The sequence below is a fragment of the Hippocampus zosterae genome, chromosome 12, assembly GCF_025434085.1.
Source record: "Hippocampus zosterae strain Florida chromosome 12, ASM2543408v3, whole genome shotgun sequence".
Taxonomy (NCBI): Eukaryota; Metazoa; Chordata; class Actinopteri; order Syngnathiformes; family Syngnathidae; genus Hippocampus; species Hippocampus zosterae.
The window spans coordinates 8631306-8658004 of record NC_067462.1 but is presented as its reverse complement, the minus strand read 5'-3'; the positions used below and the strand labels follow the sequence as shown (position 1 = coordinate 8658004).

The following is a 26699-nucleotide window of genomic DNA, read 5'->3' as shown; positions in this document are numbered from 1 at the left end:
GATTCTTCTCCCATCCACCCCCCAGTTTCCACCAATGCGCTTGCTTCTCTCCATGCTTGTTTTCTTCCCTGTGTGCTTTGTACCGTGCAGCCAGCGAGAGTGTGTTGCTGCGGCAGCTCTTCCTGGCCAAGTTGACTCAGACTGGTTCGCTGGTCCCAGCAGCCCAAGGTCGGGTCGGGCTCAGGGGCTCCAAAGCTTTACTGCTGCTCAACAGGATGCCACCAGCCAACCTGGCCAGCATGCCTCCTCAACCCCACCGGGGTTATCGTGACCTCACCAAGGTATCGTGTGCTGGTCACAAAGCGTTATGTTCGGGATTTGCGCTTTCGCTTACCAAATCTCAAATCTCACGTATGCCACATGCTGTCAACTTTGTTGTACTTGGTGCCTTAATTGATGAGTGAAAGGATGTCCAAGATACAAGCAGTCATGAGCTCTTCGATTAGAATTAGGCGAATGACAGTGCTTATAATCAATGGAAATAGAGAACCAGTATTTTTAGAAGGAAAAAAAAACACACCGGCCTAATTTAAACTTCTTCCCACCATAGGCTATTTATAAACCTCTGGGAATTCGATTTGTTTGTACGGCCCAAACTGACAAAATAAATAAATAAAGCCTTACAGCCATGTGTATGCACAGATGCACTCTCACACACACACTTGCAGTCTGGGCACAATCGAGATATTGTTCCCATGGTATTCGATCTTAAAAAAAATGATCTTTCAACAATTCCTGTGGTACATTCAAACGCTTTTTACTGTTTCCATTTCATGAGTTTTTTGTTGTTTTGAAAAGCTCATTTCGGCCATGCACATGTGACTGAAGACACTTCCTGCCCATGTAACCTCCTGAGGGTATGGCTTTCTGTCTCTGTGGCTCATTAGCAATTTAGCACACTGGTCTACATAAGGACCCTTACAACGCCCAGTGCTGTCCCTCGAGCCTAGTGTAACACCAGGTAATGCAGCAGCAATGGCCTCACTATAAGAAAATAAATGCCATGTGTCCAGTCAAGCTTGGCAGCTTGTAAAGGGACATCTCTAAAAGCAACACAGTCTGAAATGATAACTTTACATATCATAGCATATTCATATATAGCTGCCATCTCTTCGTACAGGAAATGAGGAAACTGCCTTTGTTCAGATTTATCGAGGCATTTTTTTCCTTATGGAATAAATGTTAAAGGGTAAAACTGTCGCTTGTATACAGTCAAACTTTAAAGTGACAAGATTATAAATTTGACACACCACAGAAAAGACCGCAATACTGTCAAATGTGAATGAATTTTTAAAAAAGCAATCAAGTTTCAAAATGATAAAAAAAATGTTTGACTTTGTTTCAGTTCTCAGAAGCTTCGGACGCAACTGCTGAATAGGTTGGAAAAACACAAATAAAGGTTATCTTATCTCAAAAAAAACTTCTGCCCCAGTTGCAAAGGAAGTTAATCCAAGTTTTTTTCAATAGCGATTTTCGAAGAGTAGTAGTAAACAAACAACCATTTAAACTCACACTCACACCTGTGGACAATTTGAAAACTTCAACAAACCTTGTTTTTGGAATGTGGGAGGAAGTACACCATCCCCCACCCCCTCAAAAAAAAAAACCCACTAGGAGAGAACATACAAACTCCATACAGAAAGGCCAAAGACAATTTTAATTCTGAACTTTAGAAATGTGAGGCAAAATACAAGAAACAACACCCCTCTTCTCACATTCTACATTTCAAAACGTTTGGTAATAGAGCCACAAACATTGTTCCTGAAAGGGGAGGGTGTGAGCAAAGAGCTTGTGTGGAATTGATCATTTGATGCTTGTTGAACTGAGGTCTTGTGAGTTTTAATGATTTCCTCACATTTTGCATGGTGTCATACTGGTTTAGTGTATTCTTCTTGCAGATTAAATTAAGATTTCAAAGCGGTCACTGAAAAGCCAAATACGAAAAGCTATGTGGTGCTCACTGAACTGAACTTACTTCTCGAGTGAAGTAAGCCAATGTAACGCGCTGACAGTGGTGGCAGCGGTTTCATCTTCAATAAGCTAAACACACCAAAAAAGGAGCGAAAGAACTCATGCTTATGGCTGAACTGATGATAAATTCATTTCTAAACTGCACATCACAATGTGGAAAGTGTTCTAGCTGGGTCCCCAACTTGTATTTAGATCACTTAAGATTATGCTGTTGGGTTGCCATGGGAATGAGAACTTGTCTCCATATCACACTGCCTTGGAACGATCGAAAATGATTTTTAACGTGCTTTGAACTTGCTCATGTGTCCCTCTCTGACTTTGTTTCAACTGTCAGATCTTAAAGAAGAAAGGCTCCAGCTCCTTCCTTCAACGTCTAGAGCGCTGCGGACCCATTACAGTGGCGGTCCAACTGAGGGTAACGACATGCACCTCATCAGTCACTCATGCAATTTACTGTCAAACTGCTAATGCTAAAACGTCTTAATGTTTATAACGGTGAGGAGATTTGTTATACAGTCCTTATTTTGCGTGTGGACCAATGTTCTCGCTAATTTTCCATACGTCAGACAATTCACATAAACTATCTGAGCATTCCATTATCACAACTGTCCAAACCCGGAGATCATAACAAGTTGCATGATGTACATATATAACCCCCAAAAAATCCCCGCTCACACTCATACCTCGGGACCATTTAGAGTGTTCAATCAGCCTCCCATCAGGTTTTTGGAATGGAAGGCCAGACTCAAGACAGATCAAACTCACGACTTCTGCACTGTGAGGTCACACGCGCTAACCATTCGACCACCAGCCCACCTATGTAATTTAATAAAACACAAAGAATTCTAGTCCCCTGTCCCCTGAAACATGCAAAACAGCCTACTTTAAGGGTCTCGTAATCTATGCCCATATTTGGACTTCCTGAATGGAGCAGTGTGTGTGCCACATTCACGTCAGTGGTCGGTCTATGCATGTGATGGTATGATTCAAACTACAGTAAAACTCCTGAGTGTGCACTGTGCACCCTCACCCACATGACTGAAACTCTAAAGGGCAGTGGGAACGGTGTGGTGTCCTGTTTGTAGATTAAACCGGCGTGTAAACGAAGGAATGAATTGTTGAAATGTCACTCAATGCGCTCGGAGTGCAAAAGCAGTGTGCAATTGCTCACGCGCACAGGTTAGAGGGAATCAGCCTGTACAATAATTTTTCCAAGGAGTCAACATTTGAGGCTTCCTTTTTACTCAGAATAATCGTCTGCGTGGTAAATTTGACTGTCATACTTGAAAGACCGACATTGCGTCATAAAGCCACGAGACTTTGAATGAATCTTTAACATGAAACAACAATATGAGTTAAGAGAGGGGAAGCGCTCTGCCTGCTGGTGATGCATGTCCGCCGAACGTGCCTCGGAGAAGCGGCGCCTGTGCTTTGAATGAGACCAGTGTGTTTCACAATCACAGTGGCCTTTTGGGCGCGTGGTCCAAGAGTCCCTTGGGGAGGACGGAGGGAGTCGGTGCTGGAGAGAGTAGGTTGAAGAATGACGCTGTACCACGCTTGAAGCCCTCCTCATGAATGAATGAACAATGGACAGCAAGCACTTTGTGACGTGCATCCTGCCAATGCTGCCAGAACACACGTATTCTCCGACGTGAGGGCTGTTGAGGGCTCGGAGTTGAGGGGGGGAGTGGGAATTGTGAGACATGCAGAGCGTGAGGTTGACGTTTGTGGAGTGGCGAAGCATGCAGTTGTTTTCAAGTTGAAGTGTGCGTGAGTACAAAGGAGTATTGGGGCAGCACGAAAAAGAAAAGAATTTCTTGTTCTCAAAAGAATACAATCTCATTGTGATTTCTCTACTTGAGTTCTCTTCACACTGCAAATGTATGACACCTCGTAATTTTCGGACTCAAATCTCACGGCATTGCAACTTTACTCGTACTATTTTGACTTGTAATATGACAGATATTCTGGAAAATGCTTCAATTTTCTTGTACTCTTGCCCCTTGATATTTAAAATATGGCAAACAACCAAAATATCTTAAATTTCTTGGCATAGTTTGGCTTAATTTTTCTCTAGGATTATTATCAATACTCATGTGGCAGCTCACGCTATGTCACAACTTCATTTCGTACATTGAGTTGAGAATAAATTTCACTTTGTAATTTTACTTTTCTAGTGCCGCCTTAATTCTTCCTTTATACTTAATACGTAGTGAGTGTTGAGGGAAGTCTTGTTGGCATTTGCGGAATAAAAGAATTGAGGGCTTGAAAAGAAAAAGAAAAAAATGTGACACCACCAAGGACGTCAGAGAACCACGTTATCTTCTCTCGTGTCAAATAAAGAATGAAACACATTGTAGGTCATCATCTAGAGCGCAAGCTTGTCTTATTATCGTAACATAGTCGGTGGGCACCTTTTGACTTTGTCCCCTTTTCCTCTTCCGTGCAGAACTCGCTGTCAGAGATCATCAGCAAGCTGCAGGCTTCCACAGTCCACTTTGTGGAGTGCATGCGCCCCAACGCCAGCGGTCAGCCCGACACCTTCGACACCTCCCACATGTCCGCACAATTGCGGCACGTTGGCGTGCTTGATATGGTGCACACTTTCCGTTATGGTTACCCCGTGCGCCTGTCATTTCCCATCTTCCTCAACAGGTCAGTGTGAGTGTGGTTTTGCGGTTTTAGAAGCAACCATTTATTAAAAAAAAAAAAAGAAAAACGTTGAAAACACAGCATTAATTGAGAAAAACTCTAAAAAATCCCAAATCCTAAAAAATATTGAAAAAACTGTGAATATGCAGGGCTTAACTGTACTTTTAAATTGTAATATCAGCAATCACCCTTAGATGGCAGACGTGTCTTATTTACACTTACGCTGGGTCTTAGGCTACATTCACGCTGTTGCACAATTCCGATTTTTTTGCACATATGCAACAGAAATACAACATATTTTTTTGTGGATATAAATGTGGATATAAATCGGATATGTACGCAATGAGTCTGCAGGATGAATGCTCATACGCACACAACCGAACGATACATCATCAAAAGCCCGATATCTGCTTCTCGAGCAATGGCGAGAGTGCTCGGGAGACCGCTGATATTGTCCGTGAATCGTTTTCAGTAACAGTTTGACTTATTTATTTAATCCCAAGTGAAAAATATAGCATACGGTGGACATTTGTGGTGATAGTCGTAATTCAGCCACGCAGATGATTCATTTATCTTTAATAGACATCTCCATTAAATGAGGATATCCCTAAATTTTGACATTACTCCACTTGCCTCGCTACTCTCGCAATGTTAAAGATGAGAAAATCAGCCCCTGCATGTGGGACTTTATTTACTTCCATAAATACTGCAATTGGTGATGTCTTTTCGGTGCACATCACTCAACGTCATGCTTTGTGCGCCTGAGTGTCACACCAAGGTCACGTTCCATTCACATTAGAAGTCACATTTGGTTTTGTAATGTGCTCGTTCACATTACATAGAAAGATTGGATTTAAACAAAGAAATCCGAATTGGGCATCAAACCCTGCAGTGTGAACATAGCCTTGTACTCTCAATTCTAGAAAACATACAGAAGTAATTATTCAAACATAAACGATGTGAAAAGTGACCTCGCTCATTTTGTTACTTTCTGAGCCTGAATCAAAGTTGTCTGCATTTTAAAAAATCTGTAATGAGAGAGTGTTTGGAAAAGTCAGTAAATATAATTAGCAAATCGTTACATTGGCAACAGTTTTTTAATTTTTTGTAAACTAGCTCCTCTCCGTTTGCAGCCATGCTGCTCATAGCAGCGGATGTCTGTTCGCGATGATGACCAATTTTTTAATTTAATTTGGTCCTTCTGTTCAACAGATCATAAATACTTTGGTTGAACTGTTGAGTAAATCATTCGCAAGGCTTTTAGGGGGACACCCGGCAGATATGTTTTAATTGGTGCCAGGATTATTAGGAGCTCTTTGGAAGACATAATCCCTTGTAAGGACCAAAGACGTTTGAGAAACCCTGCTGTCGATGATGTCATTTTTTTCTTAGGATGACTCGCGGGGAGATATCATCATCCAGAAGTCATTGCAACCTTTCTTGTTGTTTTTGGAAGCACATGATGACCTGGAATAGGTTCACTTTAGGAGGATGATGGGAGTCTATTGCAGCTAATGAATGCCACTATCACATTTCTCATGTCAGCGTGACACGGACGCATTAAGCAGTGAGTCAGTTTTGTGTGAGGTCTCCATGTCCCGGTCCTTCAATTTTACATTATTAGTACGCCTCTTTTCTTAACTGCATCGCTGCTCTCACCACTTTGCCTCGGTGTAGTTTTCTTGAGGTGTCAAAAAAAAAAATTCACAAGTTTTACCAGGAAGTAGAGAGGATGATGCTCTGAAACATCTCTTTGGCATTTTACTCTTTCACCGTTCTTCGCATTCTTACAACCAGCATATGCTATTTGGCTTTACGCCCCCCCCCCCTTTTTTTGGGTTCTCAATTCCTCTGTCACTCTCTCTCTCTCATCCGCTTGTTATTGTCTGGTTTAGAAAGTGAAGGGATTAACATGGACATTCCTGCCACATTATAAAAGAGGACAAAGCTGATCACATGACTCCCGCACACCAAAAAGTTTCCACTACATCACGTCACATATGATGGTTTTGCTTTTACTGAAGTGAGTGAAGTCAGACTTTCAATTGTGACTGAAATGGAGAATAAAAAGGTAGGTAGAAGCTCATCTTTTTTTTATACACGTACAGCATAAAGAAAAATGGTGACATGCTAGCAGATGATAGGATTTTTTTTTTAACCACATGACAAGCTAGCTTTTTACACAGAGGACATTGATCATGTCATCTTGAATTGCTTATATAGATGTATTTGGGTCTCGGCATGGAAATCTACCCTGTAAATTTCAATGGTGAAATGTTTCATCCACCTTAAACATTGTAGATCTGAATCATTTTTTAGAGTTGTTTTATGACAAATCATTCATTGATGGTTCCATCGTTTTATATATGTGGTTCAAATTTGGTAGCATTCAGCCAAAATCTAGAAAAAAAAAAGTTCACCTCCAAAGGCTCGTCGGAAATAGCTAAAATGGCTGCTTCAAACCACAATGGAAGACTCATCATTTCTTTTACAGGTATGGTAAAGTTCTTGAGACTTTTGTGGTTCTACGCATTATAGACATGGCTACCAGATTTCAAGTTGCTAAGTGAACCCGGTTTTCCAAAATATTTGGAGGTACTAGCCAAAATCTCCTACACAAGCTCGTCTTGAAGGTCTCCAAGATATGGCCAAAGCCACTCTAAAATGGCCTCTTCAAACCAATGATAGACTTTTTCTGACTTTTTATTAATGAGTGTGTGATACTCTTTGTAAGTCTTCTCGCACATTCAAGTGCCGATTTTTGAGGAAATTGGCCCGAGGGGCTGAATTGTCCCCAAAATACATTTTGGGGGGTCCCTGTTAGGAACGCTACCGCATCATGAACACACCAACAAAATTTAGTGTGGTGTTGTGGATGGAAAAGCTCTCAAAGTGGCAATGTATATGATGGAAAAAGACTAGTGTGTCTGCTCCAGGTGACATGTATGCCCCCCCCTTGTGGTCTCAGCCTTCACCCATGGACCTCCTTTACTCTTTTTCTTTTTCACTCTCCCAAGGGACTCTTGTCCTTAGTTTTTGCCCGAGTACTGATTTAATCTCTTTTTCCATTTGTCCCTCTTTCAAGATCTGGTCGTGGCCCTTGACCAAATCATACGACAGAGCAATAAGTCAGCCGGTAATGTTGAGTTGTGCTTTATTCTTGTTAACACAAATCTAAGGACACACACACACACACACACACACACACACACACACAGGCTGCTGTGACCATGCAGGCCGCTTCCCTAAAGTCATAGAGGCTGTATTAGGGGAATTGCATTAGTGTCCTGGCAACTGCCGATTTATGAGGAAATCTATTTTACTGTTGCTTTTATTTGCCTTTTATGATACTCTCTGTTTTGTGGTCAGATTTATTTCCTGACAGTTGTGCGAGGTCAAATACTGTCTGTGTTTTGTGTCGCTCATGTAAATCCCGGCCCTTCTTTTGTGTGTCTGTGTTTCTTCACGAAGCACTTCAGACAACTCCATCACACAGTGAGTGGGTAGTGACAAGTGGGCCTTCGTTGCTGCTGCCTGGCGGATCAACGCGCATTATGTAGCGTGTTTAGCTTAGTCGCAGCGCTATGGGGCTTTTATGATGCTCAGAGGCAACAAACGTTGAGCAATGGACATTGTTTGTGTGCTTTAAAAATCCCCACTTTTTTGTGTATTCATTTCGGTTCTCATTGGGTGAGCTTTCGTGAAATCTCAATCGTTTTTGATTGACTTTCGAGACAGGATTTTAGTTGAACTCCAAATTGTATGAGTTTTGCGGGGCTATTTCGACTCACCAGGAAGACCCTTATGACCCTTGTAAGAGTGTGGAGGGACCATCTTTGGTTTTGTTATCCCCATCGAGGGGGTCATGGGTTTACACTGTTCTTTTGTGTTTTATGGGCCCTCTGGGGCACCGCGGGCGCTGTCTGCCGAACTGGTATTTCCATATAGTAAGCGGGTTAGCCAGAGTTCAGGCGCAAATCAAGCACACCCACGCTAGCGCGACAAAATGAGTGATTTACATCCACAGCCATCTGCTTGTTATATTTGCCTCATTTGATGTATGCATGAAATCATCTCTGCATCAACAACCACAACAGCGTTGATGTTTAAAATTGGATGCATGCACGACGGCTGAAATATGAACACATGAAATATGAACTTTTGATACAATCCTTTTAATCAATCACTTCATTAATTACGGGCTAGGCACGGCCCTTTTCGTTCCACTTCATTCTTCATTTGGACAAGGATGCATCCAACTTGGTGGTAATTATTGGGGAATACCCGTTTCTCTTCCAAAGGCCGCAAATGCATGCTCGAATGAATCTGGCTTTGAAGACCTTGATTGAACCCAATCCAACACCTTTGGAATGAACTTGAACAGACTTTGAGGCAGGCCCCCTCTCTCTAGGACCATTCCCACAGACGCACTCTAAAATCTTGTTAAAAAACTGTTCCCGAAAAGCTGTTATAGCTGCACTGGGGCTGACCTTGAACGCTGAACTTCAACTGAAGTTAGCAAAGAGGCTTCATTCTTAGGCACCACTGCCAGATCCTATGTTTCCCAACATATTCCAAGGAACAAAAAGTAGGTGCCATTGAGATGACCAGAGCAGTGTGGACTACATTGTGCTCTTTTATAAGCATAGTTGTATTGGAATTGGATGGATGTGGTTGGAAATTTTGAGCATGGGTCCTTCCTTTGCGGTCCATCCTATCATTGTTACAGCTGCCGCTGTTGTGAAAGCGCTATATAAATCAGCATGTATTTTTTGTATTGTATCTCCACTTGGGGAAAAAAATGTATTAGTTTTTCAGGTATGTTTTAGGTCCCCTAGAAGACAATTAATTTGCCGGGAAAATGAATGAAATGCGCTCCGAAAAGTGGGTTGTGTTTAGTCTTAGTGTGAAGTGTAGCTGACCGCTCAGGCAACCTTTGTTACTTATCTTCAAAATTAACTGAATTCTACACTCAAAAAGTGTCACAACTAAAGGAACAATACATTCTGAATGTGAACAAATCACATGTGACCAGAACAGTTTTCAAGCATCAAAGTTCCGCAAAATTTTTAGTAACCCTGACCCGGGTGCGAACGGATTGCTGAGTGGAGAGGTTTAGCACTCAGCGGGTCCTTATCTTGATGGGGAGTGGATGGACTTGTAATGTGGCCTTCGGAAATTCCACTGATTTATTGCTCTGCATTCCTTTGAGCCGCTTCAAAACCAATCTGTGTTGCTTCACAATCTGTTGAGTGGACGGGACTTTCCAAACTAGGTCTTACATATTTACATTATTCTGGCATCACAACCGTGACACTTTTTTATCATGAAATATCTTCATTTGTATCAACGAAACGTGTGTCTCAATCCCAGACGAAAACCAGACCAGTGTCTTCATCCAGTTGACCATTCATGGCCACAGTTGCCCCGGGCGACCCCAACAGGAACAGATGCTGTTTTGCTGGTCTTTGACCTCCCCCCTGACCTTTGAACCTATTGTTTGTCTCCACCGAAAGCCTCGTCTTCAACTTGACCACTTGTTCTTTCCTCTCCTCTGATGTTTTATTTGTCTTTGTGCGTCTCAGATACAAAGATCTCACTGTGCCAGCGCTGGGCGACAAGAGCAAATTGTCGGCGGAGGAGAAGTGTCGCTGTGTGCTGCGGCAGACCAAACTGCAGGGGTGGCAGGTGCGCGCTTTTTTCGGTCTTCCCATCGCTAACAAAAGATTTTGCCAAATGACTTAATCCCCTGACCCCCGCCTCCCTGTTTGTCAGAGATTCCTTGGAATCTTCGTCAACACGTTCCAGCTGTCCCACCTCATCATCATTCTTCCCTCGTCGCTGTTCTCACACACACGCACACTTGTACAGAGAACCCATCGGAGGCGCCCACCCTGCCTTTTCTTGGTCCCGTCTGCCAGACTGCTGTTGTGTCTGAGTGATTGACCTCAAGGGGTCACGTTAGCTGCAGCCGTACTCGCACACACACACACACGCTCTCCTCTGCAAAGTTGGCTTTTTTGATGTCCTTTCTACAAGTAGCTGCCGGAGGAGATGTCACTCACCCCATCACCCCTTTTGTCCCCTCCCAAACACCACGGTGACTCTTTCAACCCCCAATGTATTTATTTTTATTGAATGCTGCGTCGGCACTCTGTCATACATTGCAGCTCTCCCGTCGTCTCACAGGTTGCTGTTGCTACACTGCATCACTGCTTCTTTCACCTCATCATTTGTGTGTTTTTGTGCATGTTTAGATGGGCAGCAGTAAAGTGTTTCTCAAGTACTGGCAGGCAGACCAGCTCAACGACCACTGCTACCAGCTGCATAAAAAGATCATCACCTGCCAGAAAGGTAAAGAAAGAACTATTGATGATTCAAGTTTTCCTTGTAGGTACTTTTATACAACAACAACAACAACTACTGGATGAAAACAGTCCAGGGGTGTGAAACAGTTCTGATTCTGACGCAGCCATCATGGTATTGCCCCTCTGCCTGACTACTACTGGTCCAAGTGTTAATACAGAGGGCTCACACTTCTCAGCCTCCCTGGTAAGGTCTATCAGGGGTGCTGGTGAGGAGGGTCCATAGGGAAGTTGAGTTTTAGATTCAGGAGGAGCAGCGTGGTTTTTATTTCAGCTGTGGAACAGTGGACCAATTCAGCATACTTGGCAGTGTCCTTGGCATGAGAGTTTGCCTAACAGGTCTACATGTGCTTTGTGGACTTGGAGAAGGCGTTCGAACGTGTCCTATGGGGGAAGGTGGTTCCGGAGTAAAGGGGCTGTCCCCTATACCACCGATGTCAGAGTTTGGTTCGCAATGCCGGCAGTAAGTCGGATTCGTTCCCAGTGAGGGTTAGACTCCGCCAAGACTGCCCTTTATCACCGACTCTGATAATAACCTTTAACTGGAATTTGTTGTTCACTCATCGTATCTTGAAGCAATTAAGTCAACATTGAGTTCAACTCAAATAGCTTCCTGGCAAATATCGCATGACATATGATATAGAAATAATTGTTATTCGTCCATCCAGTGGTACGTGGCTGGCTCGTCCGGCAGCGCGTCCGCCGTCGACTACCGTCGCGGTACAAGGACGAGGGAAGTGTGCAGCGCTTCCTGCAAGGGGCCGAGGACATGGGGCTGCGCACCTACGACCGCCTAGTCATACAGAACGCCTCTGACATCTCGCGAGAGAGCGACCGTTTGCGTTGCCACAGCAACGGCGGCCTCATCCTTGCCGCCAACCTTGGCAGCAGCCCGCCACTCGGGGAAAGACCCGATCCGGTTGGCAAGGAGGAGGAACAACCGGTTAAAAGGTGAGTTGTAAACTCAGTGACGCGATGTCATCGATCTGTTGGTCAAACTTTTATGAATTTGAGAAATACGTCTCACGGGTATACTGCAACTTATCACAACTTGCAAAATAGTAAATCAACCTTATTTTTGCTTCAATATACATTATTTAATACTTATCAATACCAGGTTGCTGTTTGTACACTTGGAAAAAGCAAATAAGAAGCCGCCCATTCTAATATAACCACTCAGCAATTCAAACTCTAAATGCTTTTTGAAGGCTGATTGCATTTACAAATCTACACTTCCACTCAAAAGCCAGAACAGTAGGTACACCTGCACAATTATCATGAGCGCCGATACAAGAATTATATCAGCAATATTTGCCCAATGTTTTAGATACTGATTTATTGTTGAATAAGATCCTCCTGACTTTGAAGTGTCCTTGTGCAAAGTGTCCTTGTGCATGTAACATCTGCTGCCTGGCGGGTGCGCTCACACACACGCACACACACACACACACACACACACACGTATGCATACACGCAATTCTTTGTAAAGATAAGTGAAAGGTTTCCTAAGAAGGATTTTACTGAGGGAGCAATGCTCTATATGCTCAAATTCAATGAAACCAACTTAATATCTCCACAAGTATTTAAAATTCCATCCGCCATCATTTACGCAAATTGTCTCCCGACTGCCCCTCACCCCCTGCATGCAATCATAGGACGGACAGATGGTTCACTGAGATTAGTGTAGGAAATATCAAACTGGATATGATCAAATTACTGTCGGGAGATTAGATCGAAAGCGTAATCTCTTGTCTCTTTATCCTCCAATTGGCCTCCTTAGCTCGTATTTGCGGCGTGACAGTTGATGTGTAACTGTAATGCTGCGCTCACATGAAAGGCTTTAGCATTGACGCCTCAAGAAGACGACACAAAATTGCTGCGTTTGCCAAACACTGCTCTATTGATTTTATTTTGGTCTGCCACTTGAACAATGTGTTGAATTCATATCCTCCACTTATTCCACTTAGTATTTTTTTTATTTATATCGAGACAAAAATTGCCTCTTCCTTGTCAATTTGAATTATTTCTGATCTTTTTCTCATATAAAAAAAAAACGTGAGGGGTTGGCTATGGGCAAGAATGGATGTATAGAATTGAACAATTCAGATAACAATCTTTACTCAATAGTGATCTAACTGTTGTTCATATGTAGGGTTATGGAAAAAGTTGGAAAAGTCCATGATGTCGCTGGGAACGGGGGAAGCCGATTCATTCGCCACTTTCGATCCAGCTCGGTGCCCGTCCCCCTTGCTATCGAGAATTCAACACAGTTCTCCAGCAGCCCGGCCGTCAAACCAGTGCTGCAGCACGTCGCTCACACCAACGTGGACATTACCAGCAGTTGCGCTGCTTCCTCGCCTCGTAAGCAACCTCCCCCAAAACCAAAAAGAGACCCCAACACACGCCTGAGTGCGTCGTATGAGGTGGTTAGTGCCGGCTTGGTGATGGCGGTCAAAGAGAGTGCCACTCCAGAAGGCTACGCTTCGCCAGCTGGGAGTCCCCCCAGATCTCAGCTGTCCCCGACAGACCCCGCAGGTACATGCACTTGATTTTATAAGACATGACAGATGGTTGCTCGTGTGTGTAGCGTTTGTTCTTTCCATTTTCTACAAGCTAAATTCAATGTATAGCTCAGATCAAAAGGGCACAATTTAAAAACGGGGCAGTTAGGCAATGGGGATTTTCAGGGTGAGTCTGGGCACTCCACTTCTTGGTCTCAGTTTTGTAAAACAAAAATTTGCTTATACTCTGGAGCAACTTAAATGTTTATATATTTTTCTCTTTCATGGTGCATTTTTTTTTTTGACTGATGCAAATAGTACGGTACCTCTGACACGGACAGTGTGCTTGTGCCGCAGTCAGAAACAGTTTCCTCACGTAGGTCCGTTTGTTCCTCACTATATAGTAGGGGTTGAAAATGTGATTTTTTTGGGGGGGGTGGGTGGGTTGGTCATCACCTCAATGTGATGGAAGTCAAGTCAAAATCAATTCATCTGTGAAATCTGATATTTTTTCAGCACGAGCAGTGGCATTTTTTGTTTTACGGACCTTTTTTTTGTAAAAGTATATTTCTACGGCCCTTCATAGAAAAAAATAAAAGTGATTAAAAATAAAACCATTACACTCGATAGAGAGTTTTTTTCATTAGTGGGAATTCTGTGCATGTTTTTTTTTTCTTTTCAACAAGCTGGCCAGTCTCATATTGTTATCCATCGCACTAAATGCCTATGCTGAGTAGTAAAGTCAACTCATTGACTATTTGCCTCAATCCCTACTGTACAGTACTGACTTTCCTCGGCAACACCTCCAACCGAGAAATAGACGCAGAGCTCCTCCCGCATAATCACATAATGGTTAAAAGAAGGAAAGTTTTTTGGACCAAGTCTATGAATCCAAACGGTGGTGCATGTGAGTCAGTGCTTAATTGCTGGCTCAGGGCCATTGTCCGGACTGATTGTGGCGGGTAACAACCTGACATTAATGCTCGTTTCCAAATTTATGGGTCATATTAATCCGACCCATCAAATTTTAAAATAAAATCTGTCCTTTTTTAAATCTGAGCCTAAAGTTGACATGCTGTTGGAAAAATCAGCCATTTAAAATGTTTTTTTTTTCTTCTTAATTGTCAATTGAAAACGGAAAGAATAAGCGATCCACGGATAGTTGCTCAGAGTGCTGGTGACCATCATGTGAACTTTCTCGATGTTTCCTCAGGGTCCAAGCCCCGCCCCCACAGCGATGACTACACGACCATGAGGAAGGTGCCCCCGCCCAAACCCAAACGCAGTCCCAACACCAAGCTGACAGGCTCGTACGAGGAGATCAATGCCGTGGCGCCCCTCCTCCACCAGCTGCGTCCTGCTGATGTCAAGACAGCCCTGCTGTCGCGCACAGGCGGCATGATGCACAAAGCGGCCTCCCTGGATGCTACGCAGGGCTTAGCGCTGAGTCTCTATCAGGGCCAGGACGAAGAGGATATCTACATTGAGATGGTTGGCTCTCAGCCCCGTGCTGAGAGCCTCCAGGAGCCACCCGACAGCCCAGAAGAAGCGGAATCAGAGGCCGTCTACGAGGAAATGACCTTCTTCCCTCCTGATGATGCTGCGCCTCCTCCTGCCGTTGCAACCAAACCAACCCAGCTGGATGTTCTCAGCTTCAGCCTGGTTACATCCGGCATGTGCCGCCCTCAGAGTGAAGAGAGAAAGCGGGTGACCTCAAGGGTGACGGCAGCTTTGGACATTGCTTACCCGCAAAATGCGATGGTTGGTGGTGCGCCCAGGATTCAGCATGGAAAAGATGGCACCTGTGACATTCCGGCCCCCTTCCCCAACTTGCTCCCTCATCGACCGCCTCTCCTGGTGTTCCCGCCGTCCCCCGTCACCTGCTCCCCAGCTTCAGACGAGTCGCCCCTCACTCCTTTAGAGGTCAAGAAGCTGCCAGTGTTTGAGACCAATCTCAACTACCCCGCAGGTCCAGACAGCCCACTGTCACCTCAATATGTGCGGCAGAGGGCAGACTCCTCCCCGAGCCTCACCGTCCTAATGCCGGAGAAGAAGGCTACCCCTCCACTAACCCCGCCACTTCCGCTTTTGACCACAAGTGGCCCACCTCCTCCATACAGACCACCTTCCCACTTCCCCTTCCCACCTGAGGCCAGCTTCCTTGCGCTGGCGCGGACCGCTTCTGTCGCCGGAACCCAGTCGGACTCCTCCAAGTCCCTAACGTCACAGAGACCAAGTGTGGAGCCGCCGGGGAAGCCGCCCCCTTACTCCCCGGGGAAGATGTCCCGGCCAGAACCTCGAAGAGCTCACTCCTGCTCCTCCTCGCCCTTGTTGTTCAACCCAGCAAACGGAAGACCTCTTACCAGTCCCCTGGATGAGCTCAGCACCTTGTTCAGCACGGGGCGCAGCCTTCTGAGGAAGTCCTCAACGGGACGCAAAATGCGAGACGGAGGTTTGTCCCTCAACACAACGCGTGCGTTTTTAAGATACAATGCAACACCTGACATCAAATTATATTCCCAAATATCAATGTAAAACCCTCCTTTTATATAGCAAACCCTCCAAATGACCATTCAACTTTGACACCATGCTGTGCCATTTGATGCTGTGGCAACAAAAAGTGTGTTTGTGTTTCCCGTCTGGCTAGAATACTTGCTTGCTTCACATTTGGATGAATTCCCGAGTAGTAGTCACAATAAGAGCCCTGGAATTCACCAAAAATGGGCGCTTCAAACCAAATCTGCACACTACTCACACAACTGCTGCATGCTGTTATTATGAATATGGCTGCCCTGTTTCCAGGGTACACTACTGACTGAGTTTTAGATTTAAATATATTTTCACCGGGATACTTTGGGGTTTGTCAAAAGTGGCAAGTTATTGGCCAATTCGGGACCCCCAGAAAGGCAATTCATTTTGTTGGGGGAAAAAAATAAAAATAAATAAAAACGTCACCCTCATAAAACACGAGAAACAATGTTGCAAGTGATATTTTAACATTCTTAACTGTCATAAAAGTGGAGAAAAAAATCAAATCAATCGTTCATTTTAATGACAAAGCCACACTGATTTGGATGACACCTGCTAGTCACAAATTTAGATTTTCGACATTCTTACTTGTCTTGCAAGTGTAAAAAGATGTGCTGTGACTGTGTGTCACTTGAATTGTCTTCTACAAAAAAGCCAAAGACAAAGCAAAAGATAATGCTCGCCTAAAGTTCGCTGTGATCCACAGCGGTAGTTTTGGATGACTTTACAGCCCTATTGTACCAATAATTAATTTCCAAGTATGCAGTGTTGTGTTATTACTGGAAGACCCCCCCCCCCTCACCTCCTGGCCCTCAACCACACCACACCCCTCGAGACAAAGCAAAATTGTGCATTGATCGATTTCAGATGTTCCACTGTACACGAAACACCTTTTGCTGTATTTACTGTAACAAGTTCATGATCCAAGTCTGGGGCTGATTTCTTAGGTGCAGTCTGATTGATTACCTTCTACACTGTAGTGTGGCGCAATAGATAAGCGATTTCCTCTGTTTTTCACCGTAGGTGTTTCATTTCTCCGAACTCCACTTTTTTTCCTTTTTTTTTAATATTGGGAAGTGTTCTAGCAAACCATCCTATTTGGCACATTTGAGTGACTCCATTTGCCTTAGAATACAGCTGCAGCGTCCTTTGGTGACTGCAGATGTATCACGATAGCTAATGAGCAAGCGGGATTATCTTGCCAAGCGGCGTTACATAATGCAAGTAGTAATTTAGAGCATGGAGACTCGGGGATGCTGATGTAAAAGCTGACATTTATGCTAAAATGGGGCAAAACATATTTTCCCACATATAATCCTTGTCAACAATGTGCTCCTCACAGATTCGTCACACCCCCTAAAATGCGAACCCCTCTCACAGGGAAAACAAACAAGATCCACATCCATGCTTCGAGCACTGATAATGAGTAACAGCCATCGCTGACCTTGTTGTCGATAGCTGCCAGCTGCGGCGCATTTCATCCTTGTTGCAGTGCATGTGCAGTATGCAGTATGATTGGAGTTATTTGTGACTGTTGTCCATTCTTTGTTGAGTTTGTAGTGCCGTCTGTAGATCATCGCGTTTAGTCTGATCACCGCTTCACTTTGTGATAGCCCCCATCGTCTTTTCTTGGAGTGATGCACACTCGTAGTAATTTCCAAAACTCTGACATAAATATTGAACAGGTTACATTTGTCGCCCTGGCTGTTTTCTGAGCAGATTGGGATGGAAATAATCCCTCCTAAAACTGACTCACACAACGCAGGATACTCTCTCAGGATCATGAGGGAATTGGTTCTTTGCTGACTTTGCAAGGGATGACAAATGCTCAAATTTGGTCAAATTCTTGGTATTCGTGTATCACACTTTACAACACACGCCCAGATTTGAAATCGGCCAAACGGCGGACATCCTGGCATGGGGTTTGAATCAAGTTTAATTCTCAGGGCTTAAGAGAATACTCCAGCCAAGGGAGGAAACTGTCCTCTCATGCCATTTTCATCTAAGTGGCTGTTTCCTGCAGGAGTATTAGTTGTGGCGCCATGAATAATACATGAGCGGCGGGATGATGAGGATGCCTATCAAATATTTAACAGCTCACTCGTGTTCTACAGAAGCCAGTAGGACGGGCATAAATCGGCGCACCGGGAAACCCTCGACAGTCATCTTAGAGGAACTGCATTCAAGCGAAAGTATGTGACGCCGTTGCCGTCACGGGGCTGGTGTATTTGCTTACCCGAGGGTTGCCGCTGTCATGGTGCCATAACGAGTTCAGGGGGCAAGAGGCTGAAGGCCTTATAAGAGGCGGAATGGGAGCGCCGGCGCTGACACATTCGCCTGACGTGACGTTCCGGGCTCTTTTTCACGGCTGATCACGCGCTCCTACGCAGGCACACAGTGCTGGCGTGATGGAAACTGGGTTTGTGACGGGGGAAGCTGGCACTTCAGGGGGCGGGTGGCGGGGATCACAACCTTGATGTTATTTTGAGGAGGCCAAGCAAAGCGGCCCACTTAGATCTGAGAGGGGCGGGATGCCAACGGGCTTAACAGGACGCTCCACTTCCGTTCCCTCTCGGCCGTTAAGCGGCTCAGTGTGATACCTGACGCTGGGGGCGGGTCCAGAGGTTACAGTCGCTATCCTAGACATCTCTGTGAGGAGCAGCTGCCTTCCTCATCCTCAGGGAATGAGCGCACTTCCGGAATGCCAGTGGGTGAGGGCAGGTGGTCTTGGCAGGCTGCGGGAAATCATTGTCATAAGACTCCCCTCCTGTCTCCGGGGCCTTCCCCTCGCCTCAGCGGCAGCATTTCGTGCCAGGAATTGAACACAACGCCAACTCTTCGGCATTGTCGCGTCGTCGTGATTCTGAGATGACTCATCTCTTCTCACGTACACGACCGCGTCGCTTGTTCTACTTGTGGCGGCCCACTGGGAACACCGGTTGAGGGCGGCGTGTTTCTATTTAGGTGCAAGCGTGTGTAGGGTGGATGGACAGATAGATGAAGGAACTGCAGGTGGAGGAGAAGAAACATATTCCCAGAATGGGATGGCTGTTGACGCCTTCGCACTCGCGCTAGTCTGCACATATGAAGTCGCAGACAATTACTCATTCAGCGTGAAAGCATGTGAGCCCGCAGGACAGGCTGCCAGGTCATATGGAGTCACCTTCCTCCAGCCCAGATGCAGCTGAATGAATACTAAACACTGCACGGCACAAGGAAAGATACAGACATGCGGGGCAGACAAAACCACAACATTCTGAAGTTGATCAGAACCTTCAGATACGCGGTCATCGCTGATTATTTAGTGTTGCACAGTCTTTAGCGCTTGTCACCATTTAGCCTCGTGGGTGAGACGGAGACTACCCCAACTGACTTTGGACAAGAGGCGAGATGCACTTTGGGCTGGATGCCAGCCTATTGTATTGTATTGTTTGTCACATAAAGACAAACAACCATTTGCAGCTTCATTCACAACTATGGATTCAGTCTTCGGTTAACCTGACATGCATATTTGTGGGAATACGGCCGGAGGTATGAAGCACAGGGAGAAGACGCAAATCCACACAAGATTGCCGAAACCACATTTTTTCACACCAAAACTCAAAACTGTGAAGCTGACATTCCACCGTGCCGCCCAGTATGATATATTCACTCAATGTAAATTTAAGATCAACAATTAAGTAACCTTTTGGCCACTATTACTTCTCCACTGGAAGGACAAGATGCTATTTCTAGTACTCATGTTCAGCCGGGTTTCAATACCGTTTGGGTGACGTAAACCACTGTTGTCAAGCAGACTCGCCGTCACAGCACCATTGGAACACTTTCGGACGCACAACCAGAAATGATAGATAAACACGTGCTAATGTTAGCCTACTCTGTTGTTGCTCCTTCACTCTGGACACTGCATACTCCACATTCTCCACTTTGCTGCTGTGATCCATTTTCAAAACCCTTTCTAACATTTGTCTCCTGGCCAAGAATTAAAAATAGCCTACTGGTTCAGGTCGGGGGTTTTGCAGTTTACCATAGAAAGAACCAAAGCTAGTAGTAGATGAGCCCTTTTTTTTTTTTTTTTTAAGTGAGCTATTTTTGTGTAATCCTGCTACCTAACAAATCACAATACTTGGCAGAGTTAATAAATCTGCTTAACTCCGCAAAGGCAAATCCGGATCTATTTGTGTGGGTGTGTTCTGCCCAGGTTTCAACTCCAACATCAATTTACCCGGACACGAAGACTGTGGTTCCGCCCCATCCTCGCCATCACTGCAGCTACAGGACAAGAACGCCAACAACCATTCTGTTCAGTCGTCAAGCCACGCCCCTCTCGAGAACGGCAACCAGATCTCCAATGGTAGCTGGACTATTTATTTATTTTCATTTCAAACCATTGTTTCCTTTCATCCTACGGCGGCTGCTTGCACTCCGCCTCTGTCGCCCAAGTTTATCATTTTCCAAGCGGTATAGTGTCAACAAATAAAATCCTTAAATCGCTCATCATTACGCACTAATTACGGCTGCTAATAATAACGATGTCTTGTTATTCAGGACGCCTCATTTAATTGTGTGCTCAGGTTCATTGGAGGACGAGAGTCACGTCAAGTCAAACATGTCCACATCCTCTCTGCACAGGCACATGGATAGCCACCATACACAACAGGTAACACACACATGCACGTGCGCACAAACACAAACGCAATTCGACTTCCAGTATGTGTTTGGAATAAAAGTACAGTCAATTAACCTCAATAGTCAATTAACCCAAATGATTGAAATGATTTAATTTAATCCCACTTCCAAGCCATGCTGTATTTTCACACTGCTGTGCACATTAACAAACAACAAGGAGGAGCGCCATCTATGTTGAAATGTGCTCAGGTTTTGCTTTTGGTGTTCTTTATTCCACCTGTTTTTGTTTACAATTTGAGGAAAGTGGCCTCCCTGGGGCAACATATGCCACCCGTGACGTGCAAACTCTCGCTGCCTCTGCACTCAGGTGTTTGGTTGCAGGATTGAGTTTAAAGTCTTCGGCACACGCTCTGAGACACACACACACACAGACACATGCGGCTTTGTTACGTGGGTTTGATCGCACACCCGATAACGAAGCAGAATGCACATTGCATACAGGAACCTTGGAACTGCCACGGAGATGCATAGACTAAATGTCCATAAAGAGTCTGAATAATTATTGTATGAAGCTTTAGGGCTTATTTACACTCGTATAATTAACACCAGAACACCAAAACAAACATCCTGTGGGTTGTTGATCATTTCCTGTGTGATAAATATCGCCTCGAGTATTGCCGCGTTAATATCTTACACAACAGAGCCACCATTTGAATCACATTGCCTCCAAACTTGGTTGCCATATTAGGAAGAGGATAGCCTCCTGTGGGAAGCACCTAAGTTCAGAGTTGACCGGTAACGAGATCAAAAATCAATGTGCGACAACCCCCATCGAGTCACACGTCCTGTTAAAGCCCTTGATGAGCGCTTTCTAGATCTATCATCATTTTGTCGATATGTCCTCATACGTTTAGTCAATGACCGCAAGACTGTCATTTTATTCTTTATCTTCCAGAGGGGCCATCTCAATTTTTCTCCATTTGGAGCTGGGGCCGCCCTCTAATCGACGAGGGTGTTGGGGGTGGGGTGGGGTATGGGCAGGGATTGGGAGCTTACTGGAAGCCGCAGTCCACATGTGGGGGATGTGGTGAGTCCATCCGGAAATTCATTCTGTGACGATGCTTCCATCGAGTCCATTGTGAGTTCACGAAAGTCCTGATGGGAATCCCATCTTCGTTGTTTGAATCTTTTTTTTCTCTGTGGAACTCCTTAGCCGAAGTTCATCAATCATCTCAGCTTTTTTTAAATTCATTTTTGGGGCGGGAGGGTCACATCGGAATTTTCTTTCCGTTCAAACTCTTCTGGAAACGGATCTCTTCTTATCGCTAGCATCTGATTCCAGAACAAGTGAGGCTCGTGTTGTCTACATCCTTCATTTGTACCTTGTGTTTTCAATCAGGCATTTGTGTTCAGTTTCTTGCTTGTCGTTAAGAAATTAGTAGAGACAAAGTGGCTCCCGTCTAAGAAACACTCATCTAATAGGATACATTTTACGATACGGGCTTCATCATGACCCTTTGGTGACCTGTGTTTGATAGCCCACCTCGGTTTAAACGGAAGAATCCCTCTGTTGCAGAAAGTCCACAAAAATCCTTGTTTTCCTAATGTGGAGTGGAAGAACTTGACCGCACCGCACGCGGAATGACCTCGACTTTTCGGGTTAAACGGGGACACGAACTCTGAGGCATGCCGGCCTTATCAAATGCTCTCTCTCATGTTCCGGACTGTAAGGAGAGCAATAATCCCGGCCAAAGCTATAGCAGCAGCCAAAAGTTGAGAACGGGGGCTTTGAGAGCAGGTTGAAAAGTAAAATTTAAACATTTTTCCCTGATGAGAAATGGTGCCGTCTGCAGTATTAAAGTCGCCGACCCTTGAGCTCCAGTGGCATCAAAATATGAGAACCCCCTGGTTTCATGCAATGCAATTCTACAGCACTCCGAGAAAAGGCCAAACACTGTAATAGAATTTCAGAATTGATCTTTCAAGGCTGAATTTCGGTCGCAGCTCCTGTATGAGATTGTGCAGGTAAACTAGATTTTCACGGACGTTTTCAAGTCGATTATGTTGTCGTAGGCTTGTGACTCACTGCATGTAATGTGATGTCATCCATCAAATATAACCGCCATGTCCTCTTCTGGTATGGATCAGCCATGCTCCAGTCCTGTTTCTGGAATTACTGACTGAGGCAGATTGGAATTCCCATCTCTGATTGATTTACCTGCATATTCACTCGCGGATGACTGATGTTCTCTGGGCAAGTATGTGTGTGTGATTGTGCAACCTCAACTGTAAAAACACATGATCCAATTTGAGGCGGTACATCCAGGCGAGTTGTCACTCAGAGGGGGGGGGGGGGGGGGGATTTCTCTGACTGCCTCAGAATGATGTCAATCATCTCGGAGGGATACCGGCGCACCGGCAGTGGATTCACCTCCATCATCTTTCCGATACTAGTTGATAGCTGTGTCCTAATTTTCCCGTACTGTGGGCTTCGGTCTCTCATGGCTGCCTGATTGGAGCATGGCACGCGCTCAATCTTTTTGCTCCATTTATTTGATTTTGTCTCCTTGCGTACCACCCCCATCTGCTTGCCATTCACGATGCTCTTTGCTACCAACCTCCAAATCATCACTTCATCATTTCATCATTTAAGGTCCTCTATGACCAAAAAGTCATTCTAGTGGAACCTCTAAATTCGAGCAAAATCTATTCGCTCAGACGACGCTCGGAGATAGGAAATGATTGGAGGGAGGAAGAAAAAAAGTGACCACTCTTAAGTCAAGAATTATTTAGATTTTTAACCTGGCAATAATTGTATTTTTTTTCCCGTTCCCACAGGCGATGTGTAGGATTGCATTGTTGATTTTGCATAGTCAGAATCAAAAGCCACTAAGTAAAAAAATTGCATGTCTGCTTAATGATCCTTAAAAAAACATTTAAAATGTTAACAGTATTCTACCCATTAAAATCAAGTTCTTTTCTATACTCTGCCTGAATTCCAGATTTCTATCAACAATGCGTGGTTGAATTCCAGGCCGTTCGGCTTTAGAGGTTCCGCTATATTCTCCTGGTCGGTCGGAACGTGACTTACACGATCCGGGTCCTCTTTCCAAATCCAGGCGTTCCAGAGGCTACGTCTTTCCAGCGGGGATGCGGGCAGCACGCTGCGAGAGCTCCTGCGATGGCGGCAGGCGCAGTGCGGGGGGCGCAAGGGTTGGAAGCACCGTCCGCCGTCTCAGTCTCCGCCCGCGCTGCTCTGGTCCAGCAGGAAGAATTCGCCGTGACCCGGGACGGGATGACTGGAGAACACCTGATAAAGTGGCCTCTGAACACGGCTACCAAAAACTCCCCCAACCCCTGCCAATTACCAAGCACTTTGTGACTCGAAAGACATGTGTGGAAGGCCGACAAGCATGAAGATTCCCAGGGACATGTACAGTCATATTTATTTTCAGAAGATGGCACGGTTGATGTTTTGAGGGAAAAGGTCAAAGGTCCACCCTCCCAAACAAGGTGCTGCTGATCATACTTGATGAGCGTTCCAGCCACTTTTCAAGTTTACACGTCAACCATCGCCTTTCAACACACTCCAGGTTCCAAAGTGATTTCTTTGAGGAGCCCAGCACCGCAACAACGGAGCAGGCTAACTCCCAAGGTGCATTTCTCTTTGCCACCGGCCTTTGAGGACAAACTCTGGACGGATGAACTCAACGGCACTTACCTTTGGGGTGAACACGAGACGGCTCCGACTAGCGTACTGTATGTCATTGCTTTTTCTGTCAGCGTCCAAGTGTCACGTCTCCGATAGCTGACCACCAGTGACGATTGCACATCCTTGTTTGTCGAAATATGCATATGATGGAATGTGTTGAAAAGTGAAGGTGGAGAAGAAGCGGATGTGCTCTGGGTTTGTCCAGAATCTCCACGCATCTCTTACCCTCTGGAGCACCCACCCCGTGCCACCCCTTTGGTGTTTGACCTCCTCCCTACTTAACGAATGGCTCCAGCTGTGCGGGTGTTTCCACGGTAAATGCTGTGTAAATAGTGAGTGGTGTCGAAGCACAGAGACGAAACTGATGCTGACTGAGATGGAAGAATGTCTTGGGTTCGATGCAATGACCGACAGGCTTGTTGTAAAGATGTGAATACCTTGTTTTGAGGAACGTCAATGAAATAGTTTCTATTCTATTTAATCATTTTTCATCCCTCCCGTCTCCTGGCTTGCCATTTTGTTCCAATATCGGAAGATGTTTGTGTCGCTTCGATGGACGATTTATTGCCCTCGCAATTGGCCAGTTGGGGCACAAACAACCGCCTGATCTTTGAAGATGGGTCGCAATCATTCGAGCCGCAAGGTACCAATAGCTCAAATTGATTTCTCATTCCTCCTGATCATCTTCAATGTGTCTGATTGATTCTGCCTTCTCGATCAATTGCGGCTGTGTTCCGTGCAAGGCGATGCGCTCCGCAAGGATACATCAGAAGGCGCCACTCATCCACCTGACTGGATGAGTGTTAATTACTGGCACCTCGACATCCCTTTTTCAACTTTAATCATGATGAGGTATTGGCTTGCTCAATGGAGGATTTTTAACCCATCTACCTTCAACATCTCTCCAACAAGTGTTTCGAGTTCAAATTGTTGTGGTGCACATCTTGCATTTCGGTTTGTGGTTTGTTGGACCGCTTTCCGGGCACGGACATGGAATGGCTGTCGAACAGTGAGTATGCTCCTTCAGAGGTTGGACCAGAGCCAGAATGGCAGAATTTATGGACATCCAAAGACAATTAATATCACATCTTCTGTTACTGCTCTGATGAAACCACTTCTGGCTAATGGAAGAAGGCAACTGTTTGACAGATATCGTAAACTTTGGCAGCTATTCGAGTGTGATATCGGAGTAAGGCTGCATTTGAAGGCCAATGATGTCATCATACTAACCAATTCAAATGCAACCCACAAACGTGGTGCTCGTCTCTCGTTTTTGCACTCCCACTCTTCATATCTTACTACATGGTGTGAAACTCAAGGCCCGGGGGCCAGATCTTGTCCGCCACATCATTTTATATGGCCCGCAAAAGCAGCTCTAACATGTCAACTTCCATGATCCTTTCTAAAATGTCTACCGAAATTTTAAATTCTCATCTGTAATGAATAAGATATATTTTAAGCATTTTCTTGTTACCAAACCCCTCATGGTCCTAACTTATACGATACTTGAATCAAGTTATTCTTGACTTCTTTATATGGTTTCAGTCATAACGGCCCTCCAGGTAAAACGGTAACTAAAATGAGTTTGACACCCCTGTCTTACTACATCCCCTAATTCCTGGCGTAGCGACTCAGCATATTCACGGTCGGCTTTTGGGAGCATTGTGACTCATATTTCAAGACTCGCAGAATAGTGCCCTCTGTGACAATCCCAGCAGCAAGCTGGAGCTGGATCAAGCTTTTTCCCTTCTTTAGCCTTCACCAGAGGAACATGGGTCAAGTCATTTTTCTTCTCCCCAAAAAACTAAATCATTCATTCATTCATTCATCTTCCTAACCGCTTGATCCTCACTAGGGTCGCGGGGGGTGCTGGAGCCTATCCCAGCTGTCTCCGGGCAGTAGGCGGGGGACACCCTGAATCGGGTGCCAGCCAATCACAGGGCACACAGAGACGAACAACCATTCGCACTCTCACGACGAACAACCATTCGCACTCTCACTCACACCTAGGGACAATTTAGAGTGTTCAATCAGCCTGCCATGCATATTTTTGGAATGTGGGAGGAAACCGGAGCACCCGGAGAAAACCCACGCAGGCCCGGGGAGAACATGCAAACTCCACACAGGGAGGCCGGAGCTGGAATCGAACCCGGTACCTCTGCACTGTGAAGCCGACGTGCTAACCACTGGACTACCGGGCCGCCCCAAACTAAATCATTTTATTTACAAATATCCAATCAAAAAACACGTGACTCAGAGCATGATTCCGGTTGACCCTCAGAGTCTGTCCGAGTTGACTTGTAGGTTATTCAGTCCCTTGTGTAGCATGACATAAACCAG

General features: G+C 45.1%; 1 protein-coding gene across 1 annotated transcript in view; it reads left to right on the top strand.

Annotated features, from left to right (window-relative positions):
* Positions 1–26167, top strand: part of myo16 (myosin XVI) — a 73631-nt gene extending 47464 nt beyond the window's left edge. The window contains exons 25-35 of the mRNA XM_052082427.1: positions 91–281; positions 2306–2386; positions 4421–4626; positions 10209–10311; positions 10881–10977; positions 11657–11939; positions 13141–13523; positions 14703–15941; positions 20220–20372; positions 20593–20678; positions 23767–26167. Coding sequence (XP_051938387.1) covers positions 91–281; positions 2306–2386; positions 4421–4626; positions 10209–10311; positions 10881–10977; positions 11657–11939; positions 13141–13523; positions 14703–15941; positions 20220–20372; positions 20593–20678; positions 23767–23931 — 2987 coding nt within the window. The 3' untranslated portion in view covers positions 23932–26167. The remainder of the gene's footprint in view (positions 1–90; positions 282–2305; positions 2387–4420; positions 4627–10208; positions 10312–10880; positions 10978–11656; positions 11940–13140; positions 13524–14702; positions 15942–20219; positions 20373–20592; positions 20679–23766) is intronic.
* The last annotated feature ends 532 nt before the right edge of the window (positions 26168–26699 follow it).